This window comes from Gallinula chloropus (genome assembly GCF_964237585.1).
Source record: "Gallinula chloropus genome assembly, chromosome: 1".
NCBI classification, from domain to species: domain Eukaryota; kingdom Metazoa; phylum Chordata; class Aves; order Gruiformes; family Rallidae; genus Gallinula; species Gallinula chloropus.
This window is the reverse complement of record NC_140085.1, coordinates 88,383,056-88,393,243: the sequence shown is the minus strand read 5'-3', so window position 1 is coordinate 88,393,243 and position 10,188 is coordinate 88,383,056. Positions and strand designations below refer to the sequence as shown.

The 10,188-nt window shown below is 49.1% G+C and overlaps 1 protein-coding gene across 1 annotated transcript; it reads left to right on the top strand.

Annotated features, from left to right (window-relative positions):
• Window positions 1-6,503: 6,503 nt before the first annotated feature.
• LOC311191132 (galactosylgalactosylxylosylprotein 3-beta-glucuronosyltransferase 1-like) lies at window positions 6,504-9,677 on the top strand (the record flags this gene model as incomplete). Its single annotated transcript, XM_084263230.1, has 4 exons — window positions 6,504-6,615; window positions 6,945-7,483; window positions 8,800-9,096; window positions 9,591-9,677. 4 exons carry the CDS (start codon window positions 6,504-6,506, stop codon window positions 9,675-9,677), a joined length of 1,035 nt encoding a protein of 344 aa, XP_084119356.1.
• Between the last annotated feature and the right edge of the window lie 511 nt (window positions 9,678-10,188).

The window sequence follows — 10,188 nt, the reverse complement described above, 5'->3', positions numbered from 1 at the left end:
GCACAGCGCGTTCTCCCAAGGACAAGCTTGGTTTCTGGGCTGAAGTAAGTGCAGTCCCATATGGCAAAGGGATCAGAGCTGGCAGGGAGAGGATAAAGCCTTTCTTTACATCTGAGGAAGAAGCATGGGGGCTTGGGAAGGGCAGCTGTTTCACTGGGAGTGACTCACTTCCCAGGGAAGTTGTCCCCGCAGGAGCCCGCGCACCAAGTGACAAAGTGTGGATGGGGCTGAACCTTGAAACCCCACAGCTGCTGGTAGCTCCACTGTTCCTGCCCTGGGGAAGGACACAGCCATTCTTCCCCATATTGCTTTATTATTTGTAGTTCTCTCTGCAGTTTTTTCTCTCTCCAGGGGGCTCGCTTAATTTTGCGTCCCCACAAGCGGTAGGGAAGTACTCATCTCATTCAGATGGCTGGTGCTGCCTGCCCAGAGCCACTCATGAGGTCTGCAGCAGAGAGATGGTTAAGACCCCCATCAGAAGAGTACCCTTCCACCTTTGGAGAGGACCCCAGTGGCCTGAGTTGCCCATGCTACCGGGAAGTCATGATCCCAGTTCTGGGTTTAGGAAAGAGCCTTTCCCTTCCCTGTTCCATCATTGGCAGTTACCTTCCTAGGAAAAAAAATCTATTTTTTTTCCTTTGCTTTTCAGCCACCCAGTTCCAGCAGAGTTTAGGGGAAGAACTGCTGCTTATTGAGCAGAAACCCAAATCTCCCTTTTTCCCTTCCATTTCCCACCCCCACAAGCAGTACAGCTGGACATGAACCCTCAGGCACTGTCCTTTAGATCTAGCCTGTCCTTTCTGTCCTACATCGATGCTGTTCCTGCAGACCTGTCTCAGGGTCAGCGGAGTCCCGCTGATGAGAAATGTCCTGTTGTGGCTGTGTTTGCACAGTAATTACCCCTGCTTATCCCAGAGCAATAACCCATTCCACCCACTTCTGTGATTCCTTGAATCCATCCTCCCACTTTATTGTGCACATCTCAAACAGGCAGGAGACTGCCCGATGAGGGGAAGCGCTGCAGCATCTTTGGCGTGTCTCAATTTTAAACAGTATTGAAGTTTTGGCTGAAGGCTCTGATGGCCCCAAGGGAATTGGGGGAGGGAGGGAAGAGGGGACAGCAGCTTCCTGTGGATTTCAGCAAAGCAGAGACAGAGCTGTTGCTGATCACCACAAATACCAGCACTGCCATGAATTATGCATTCCTTGTTTAAAGAGAGGTCGTTCTCATCAATAATTGAAAGCTCCCTGTTCTGCCTTCAGCATCACGTCTCCCACACCGGGAGTTAGGGAACTTGCAAAATCTGCATGGACTTCCTCAAGGTGGCTAGGGGCTGATGGGGAGAGGCAGCAAAACGCAGGCAAAACAAACCAAAAACCCTGCCAACAGTTTTGGTGTGTGAAATCAAGAGTCACCTGCACCAGCTGGCAGCTCTGCTCCAGTCCTGCCCCTCACATCACTCTCTCCTCCCTTCTCCACGCCTCTCTCCTCCCAGGGTACGCACTGAAGGTTAGGCTTTGCAAACATGGTACAAAACAGGATGACAGGGTGTTTCTTGAAGCTTTTGGCTCATTAGCCGGGACCAGTTTCTTTTGGGTGCTTGCTTAGAGAAGGCTTTACACTGGATGGTGGGATCTTCCCCAGGGAAAGTTCAGGCCCTGAAACATGTCCCTCTGGGAAGATAATGACCTTTAGAGTCATACAGTCCCAGGGGTGGGGTTGGACTAACATTCAGGGTCTCGTAGGCCTGGCTCAGGCAGGCTGGCTGCCCTGAACCAGGGACTGCAAAATCATCTTGGCTGCAGAGCAAACTTTTGGCGGGGTGTGATGATTCTCATGCGGAATCAGGTGGGTGGAGGGCAGAACTGAAACTTCAGAACAGAGCTACCAAAGCCTGTGTGACCCTAGCCGTGTCAGAGCTATCAAAGAGGACATAAATTGAACAGCTCTCCAACAGGACGATAGGAAAATCGCAGGCAGCTGAACTCAATGTGTCAGCCATACAGACCCCAGTCAGCTGAGCCTCTCGCTGGCTTTCACCTTCCTCTACCACTCACCCACACACGTCCTTTCCGAATACTAGGCAACGCTGAGAGAGAGTCACATAGGAGACTTCTTACAGTTGTACTTGAACAGTGAGGCTGCCTGGGTTGTCTTCCAGCCTGGGGATCCTTATCCCTCTCCCAATATCTGAGCTGCTCTCCCTGTAGCAAACTGTAGTCTGTGTTTGGCAATTAGTCGATAGCAGATGAAGGGATCGGTCGCACGTGATGCTCTGAGCCTCAGCCAGATCTTACTTCTCTTCAGCATCAGTCTGGGGCCCCTGAGCTGGGGCTGGGCACTGCCCACCATGTGCTTCTCTCACGCTCCTCTGCTGAATCGCTTCAGATTAATGCCCCCTTGGATCAGCACATGGGCTTAAACAGAGACTGGATGCTGTCACATCCCATGAATTGAGAGGTCTGAGACAAAGCAGCGTGAAACCAGAGTAGTACAAGAAACATTTTGTCCCGACCATACTCCACTATGTGCTCTGTGTGTGTGTGTGTGTGTGTGTGTTTGTTTATTTTTTAATGGAGAACAGAAGATTGATGGATGAAATTAAGAAGAGGGATGTGTAATTGGAAAACAGCTCAAGAAGGCTACAGGCAGCATATTGAAGGCATCCATCAAACATCCAGCTAATGTTGTTAAGGGTGCGAAACACAAACGGGCTGCAGGAGACACTAGGGAAAAAAAATAGAAGGGAAGAAAAAAGGGAATAGGTAGAACAGGGGGAAATAGCAAGGGAGGAGAAGAGCCAGCAAGAGAGTACAATCGATAATATTTGTATTGCATTCGCATCCCAAGGCTCCTGCTGGGATGAGTGCAGGACTCTACAGGCACATTAAGAGACGGTCCCTGCCCTCTACAGCTTAAACCCAGGAATTACGGGATGATCACTGGAGATGGGTTTAGATGATCACAAAATTTTCTTCTGATCTTGAAACTCCCTTAATAGGATCTACTCTGTATGGGTTTAAAGGCAGAAGAAAGGTAAGCTGGTCATGCCAAGAACGCACACAGTAATGCCTGCCAGCCAGGCCTGCAATTAATCTGAGCCACCGAGGGGACTTTGTTTAATTATAAAAGAGTAGGTAGAACTATGTACCATCAACCTCTGTAAGCCCCACTGGGGCCATCAGCAGGCTACCTAGAGGCACCGACGTGTAACTGGGTTTTGATGCTGTGTTTGCAAAGGGTTGGGCCAGTGCTTTAATGGACTGCTTTGTGGGAAATATTCCGTGTGGGGTGGGCATTAAGAAAATGCAAAAGGCTTTTGTGTGGGGAAGGAGGGAAGACAAAGGCTAAAATTATTAGTGGGCCAAAGGATTTCTGTAGTCCTGGAAACAGGGAAGAAAAGACACTCCTAAGGACTGAGAAAGGACAGGTGAAAGATGTAAAGGAGCAGAGGAGAGCACAAGCGTGATGGATGCAGGGGGCAATGCCAACAGAGAGAAAGTAAGGTTTTAAAGAGAAAATAAAGTATTCCAAGACAGATTTTTCTGAAAACAGGGTTAAAAACAGACTGCTCTGTGAGGTTCATGAGTGACCTGGTGCTTTACATGGGGTTTCACTTCTTCAGCATCGCACGCTTTGGAAAAGCAATCGAGGGAAGGTGCATGTAGAGAGAAATGAGCAAGGACCACCAGGAGAGCTGTGCACACAGACAGCATCTCCGCTTGTCTGCAGTGTTCAGGAAGCCTGAACAGGGCTGGCTGTGGGAAGGAGGAGGAGAAAGAACTAGAAAGGGAATTTGTTAAAGCTCTTCTAACTCGGATCCACGCTCCTTTGTGCTCTCCTGGTAATGCAGCTGCCACCGCCGACGCCTCCTCTCCTTCCCTCCAGAAGCGACCTGAGGTTGCAGCAGCGGCAGGCCTGGTGCATAGGAGCTCTGCCTGTATAATTAAGACCTTTTACTAAAGGGGAAAGAAAAAAAAAACCCTGGGTGCCTGACTGTAGCACAGGGACATCTGTAATTGGAAGCATCCCAGGGGAAGCAAGAAGCTGCAATGGCCACAAGCCTGTGCCTGTCTGGACCTGCTGTCTGCTGCCGTTACAAGGCAGTGCAGAGCCCTCCCAGGATTTCTCTGGTGGCTTTTTCTGTTCTTGTGGCCCCAAATGATGGGAAGGTTTGCTCTGTGCTGCTGTGCTGGTAAGAGAAGGGATTTCCTGGAGGGAAAGCAGCCCCTGCCATGGGTAACATCATCCTACTGTGTCCACCTTAAATCTGTAGCTTACTAAGATCCTTAGATCTGTACCTACAGCTTTGGCTTGTGGAAAATCTTGTACCTGCCCAGGACCCAGCTACCAGAAAGCAAAAAAACCTTGCAAAGCCAGTATGTTTGCTACACGAGGCTCCTGCCAGCATCACCAAAACACTCCCATATACCCCTGGCAACACACGCTCCTTGGCCCACTTCTTGATTGGCTTTCACTAGCTTTAAAGTAGAGGATGGCCACTACGGTGTTGCCTTTGTGAGTCGGTCAGAAGCACTAGAGATTATCACCACACATGGTTAGTTTGGGGAGCCGTGGAGATAGGTTCCCTTAGAGGGATTACTCCAGTGTGGTATCACTGGCGTCTAACAAGAAAGGAGCTCGTGCTGCAACAATTTCTTTAATAAGGCTTGTAAGCATCAGCATGCCTGTGGAAGGCTTGCTGAGACATGCTAGTCTTCTGTCAGATTTGGCTGAAGTGGGTTTCATAGTTATTGGCAGTAGGGTACTGATGAGCCCTGCAGTCACATAATCCTTGTTTTGTCAGGAGCTCGAGGTGAAATATCAGGGAAATAATTAAAGACAGGTCCCAAGAAGGTCCCGGAGGACTGATTTAAAATAGCATCCCCTGATACCTTCCAGGAGTACCTTGTGACTGCTGTCACTGCAAAGCAGAGCCCTTCCGCACCAGACATCTTGTTTCATCTCACATGGTTCTCTAAGGTTGAAGCAAGGCATTCCTTCTTCCCCTCTGGACAGATACAGAGCTGCTGGGCCTAGATCCTGGGCAAGGACTCTCCTTTGCACTCAGTGTGCCTATATCCCCTTGAGGACCTTGGTTTTATACAACTAGCCTTCAGTCCATCTAGGAAATCCCTGGCAGAGCAGAAATTTAGAGCCAACCAATTTGAACTTCCCATTTGATGTTGGACTTCCATAAGCCATCTCTGAGATCTCATGCTTATATGACTTACTGCACGCAGGCTATTAAAGGTCTTTCAAACCAACAAGCTAGGACTGGGATCTCATCACACCACGACTATACAGAGGGCTGAGTTTTGTCCCCAACAAGCGGTCCGCAAGAGATGTTTAAGTACTTCAGTCTGTGTTTTCCTAACTGATCATTAATGTTGGATACTTTGGTGAAGGTATGGCCACCTTGAGAAGCCAGGGATCTGATTTCTAGAGAGTGCTCATGAAGAAGATGAACTAGTGGGACCTGGAGGTGTTCAACAATTGTGAAAAACCAAGCACAGGACTGCTGTAGCTTGGACCCTCTGTAAATAAACCACGCCCCTGTTGTTGATTATTTCTGATGCTTTTGTCCGTTATTTCTCTTTATTTTTCTCTGAGTTCCTCTCACCTTATAGAAGGAGCTTCAAAAACAGATGTTAAAACTGCTGCATTTTCACAGATCTCATGATCATGTACACTGCAGAAATGCCAATTAAGAAATTAAAGTATTCTGAGGTCTGTGATTTAAGCTAAATGCTGCATTGACCAAACACTGCAAACCAGGAGTAGAAAGAGATGTGGAATAATCAAACTTCCAGCAGCCGTAGCCAACAGTGTGGAATGACTGAGGCAGGGATTTCATGGAAAACATAGTAGGTGACAGCACGCACCACTGACTGCCTCGATGGTAGATAAGGAGGATGAATTAAGACTACAGGAGTGACAGCGATGCTGGCTATCGTGAGGATCCCTGACATTTTCTGGTTTTGTCCACTTGCAAATGCAGGAACACAAATCTTGCACACAGTTTTAAAAAAATCCAGCTAAAGAAGCTGATTAAGTGGTTGCCACAAACTCAGGAATGATACCGGCCCTGGAGAGGGGTCAAGTAACAGTCCTCTCTGGCTGCAGAATCAGCAACGTGAACAATCCTAAGTCAAGGACAGTGGGTTCATCATGGGGCACTGGGAGGTTCTTTATAGCAACATAAATCGATGAAAGCTTCTATTCAATAGCACAGGAGTTGGCTGGGGCAGTGGGATAATGGTTTGGGCCTGCAACATTAATGGGGTTCCCTGAAAACTTATATTCAGACAAACGCTTTGCTGGAGCAGGGCCCAACATTTATCGTGCCTCCCTCCAAGCAAGTCAAACTCAGTCTGTTAGTCTGGCCCCTAGACTCACTGTCCTAATGTCTGTGGTGACTGATACTCCATATACCTTACTCCCTATTTTTTTCTGCTCTGAAAGGTAGAGAGATGCCTGGGCATTGGAAGGTCTCTGCAGCATGCTGAGGAGACGTAACCTTCTTACCACGCTCCTGATCGCCTTGCCATGGGCTCTTCTCCTAACCTTGTGGCATCAGTACCCAACCACCCGCTACCTCAGCCTGCTGAGAAGTAAGTGCAAGAGTTCTGCTGTCAGTGTGCTGGTGGTTGTGATGATTGCTGGCGCAAAGCCTCCGTAGGAGGTGCTCCCTCATGAGAAGGGTTAAACAAAGACAAACTTGCCTGAAGGGCTCCTCAGGGTTTGCCTACAGCAGGCACACAAACTGTTCTTAAGAGTGCATTAAAGATGCACCTTAGGCTGGCTTTGGGGAGAGGATGCTGATGTGCTGAGCAGTGACTCCAGCCAGATGAGTCCCCAGCCACTCCCTGGAGAGAAGGCAGCACAGCAGTGATTAGTTCTTTAACACTTTTCTTCTTCTCCTTCCTTCCTTTTGTCCCAGAAGAGACAGATGAGAACGTGACCTCTAAAGCTCTCCTCAATGGTACATCTGCACTGAGAGACGAAGGCTTCCCATCATGCATTCGGCAGCAGCAAAGCATAGGCTCAACACCTAAAATCATCCAGAATTATGTGTACTCCAGGCCTCCCCCGTGGTCAGACACCTTGCCAACCATCTTCGTTATCACCCCAACCTACACCCGGCCAGTGCAGAAAGCTGAACTGACCCGACTGGCCAACACCTTCCTACACGTACAGAACCTGCACTGGGTGGTGGTGGAGGACTCTCCCCGGAGAACCAACCTGGTATCCAACCTGCTGGAGAAGGCAGGGCTCAACTTCACCCACCTCAACGTGGAGACACCCAAGAGTTTGAAGCTGGGGCTGTCCTGGATCCCATCCCACACACCAAGGGGGACACTGCAGAGGAACCTGGGGCTGCACTGGCTGAGGGACAGCTTCAGCAACACCGCACCGCCGGAAGGGGTAGTGTATTTTGCCGACGATGATAACACCTACAGCCTGGAGCTTTTTGAAGAGGTAAGAGCCATAAAAGTAAATGGGACAGAAAAGCAGGATACAGCTGCAAAGCCTCCTAAGGACAGATGCCCTTGCAAAGACCTCTGAGATAGGGCTATCACGTGGACTTTCAGCATCAACTGCAAGACAAGGGCTCTGGCATGCTGCCTAGAGCCCTCCTTGCCTGACCTGCACTCAGTGGGAGTGGGGTCTATAGAGCAGATACAGACCCATAGTTATGCAAACCCAGTGGACATGCTCTGGAGGGCCCAAAGAGCACATTTGGCCATGGTGTACACCACTGCAACAGCTACAGCCCCTTTTTTCCCCAGAGTCCAGAGGATATAGACTCCAGAATTTATACCTCTCCTCAGGGAGAGCTGACCTGATTTAAATAAGCACCAAAGACAAATTTCTGGCAAAGCACAAATGTGCACTGTTGTAGGGCTGTGATGGGTAGGGGATGTTAGGAACGTTGACCGACTTTCTAATCCACCTTTTCTCCTTGACTGCCCTTCTGTACTCTGAGTTCCAACCACCACCACAGGGCTGTGCCTCTGGGACTGCAGAAGCTTGCCCAGACTTCTGCTGGAAACCTGGCTTTTGTGAGATGCCAAGTCTACTGTAAACTTGCAAAAATGATTATTCATTGAACTCCCTTGCCACCAATTTAAGCCAAACTGTGCTACACTACTTGAAATACAGAGTTATGCACCGGAACACATTTCCGGTTTTCAGAATTTTTTAGCTTTCTGCTAAGCTCATCCTTTCTTGTTTCTTTCCAGGTCCTTCCTGACAGTTTCAGTAAAACCCCAATCTTTTAGGCAGTGGCCATGAATGGAAGAACAAAGCGGGGGGTGGGGGAGGAGTGGGAGCGTGGTGGAGTTTGCAGTAAATGAGGGCAAAGTTGCATCATTCAAAGAGGGAGATTATTTATGTGAGGGCGAAGATGGAATGAGTGGAGTTGATAATGTGGAGCTGGAGGCCTGGTAGAAGTTGTGTTTGGCATGTGCAAAAATGATAAAATTTAAAAAAAACCCCACTTTTAAAAGTTCAGATGATGATGTCTGAAAAGCAAAGGCTGTCCTTGTGAGGGACTGAACGTGGGCACAGCCAAGCAGTGAGCCTGGTGTTCAGAGAAGGAACGTGCCATAACAGCTGTAGCTCTTCAAGCAGTAGCAGAGGGAAACAGGAGCTCATGCTGCCCAGAGCTGTGTGGTTTTGTGGGAAGACAAGGGAGCAACAGGGCAAGACAAGCAGAGGATGGTGCACTAATGGGTTGGGACAAACCCTGTTGGGATTGAATTCTCACAGCACTGTCTCTTTCTGGCACACAGATGCGCTACACAAGGAGGGTGTCAGTCTGGCCAGTGGCTTTCGTTGGGGGGCTGCGATACGAATCCCCAAAAGTGAGCCCAGCAGGGAAGGTGGTGGGCTGGAAAACCGTCTTTGACCCTAACCGGCCCTTTGCTATTGACATGGCTGGATTTGCTATCAGCATCAAGCTGATCTTGGAGAAGCCTCAGGCCAGTTTCAAGCTGGAGGGAGTTAAAGGAGGCTACCAAGAGACCAGTCTGCTGAAGGATCTAGTGACGATGGACGGGCTGGAGCCCAAAGCAGCCAACTGCACAAAGGTGAGTAGGACAAGAGACCTTGAAGATGCATTCTCCTTGCCAGCTCCAGGCTGGTTTTGTGACCTGCTGCCATACTCCTCCATCTTCCACTGTGCCTGTCCTGTGCCAGCACCAAACAGTGCTGGAACAAGATGGGAAGAGCCTGCCAAATGCTTCACAGATGTGAAGCTCCTAGAGCACTGAGGAACAGTCAGTGCTATGCACTCTAACTATGCTAAGAAAGAGCCTCAGCTCTACAATCCACGCCCAGATTGTCTCTCCAAAATCCAGGAGGATTGCCAGAGGGTTGAGCCTGGGTTTTCCACCCAGAATGATCCCTCCTCCTTGTCACTGTTTCACACACCTGTGAAGTCTCTCCCAGGTTCAAGCTGTTTGAATCACATGCTTCAAACATCTGTGAGCTCTGGGTTGCAGAGGATCCCACGCGATGGATGCACTGCTCTCAGCGTTTCCATGGCATCCACAGCCCCTGAACTCTTTGTGATTCCATCTAGGTGTTGGTCTGGCACACAAGAACTGAAAGGCCCACTCTGGTTAACGAAGGCAAGCGTGGATTTACAGACCCCAGAGTAGAGGTGTAAGCAGAGAGTCAGCCCCAGGGTGTAAGTATTTTTGTCTTTATTGGCTTTGGCAAGGCAAATAATCTGCACCTTTTCCCTTATTTATGCCATTATTTCCTCAAATATTGCATATATGATTGTCCTGGTAACTTCCCTATGCCGCCCCTTGCACAAGTAGATCCTCATCTTTGCCCACTTATGGTCTTGGTTTCATACTCATTCAAGCCTCCTTGCAGTCCACATGGAAGCTTTGCCTGCATACAGAGAGGAGCAGCAGAAGAACCTTGAGGTTTCACTCAGTAACAACAACAAGCCAAATTCCTTGCTCCCCTGTTTCTGTCAGAGCCAAACTGTCTTCTGTGTGTGAGCTGTCCTACAGTGCATGGAAAGAGATCACACTCCTGCAGATAAGCTTTTCCCTAGCAGCCCCACCACCTCTGTCTGCAGTGCTCCATGCATCCACCTTCAACTTTTATCTTGTGTGAGCAACTGTAGTGTAACTGCAGCAGGAAAGGTCTGATGGAACACTCAG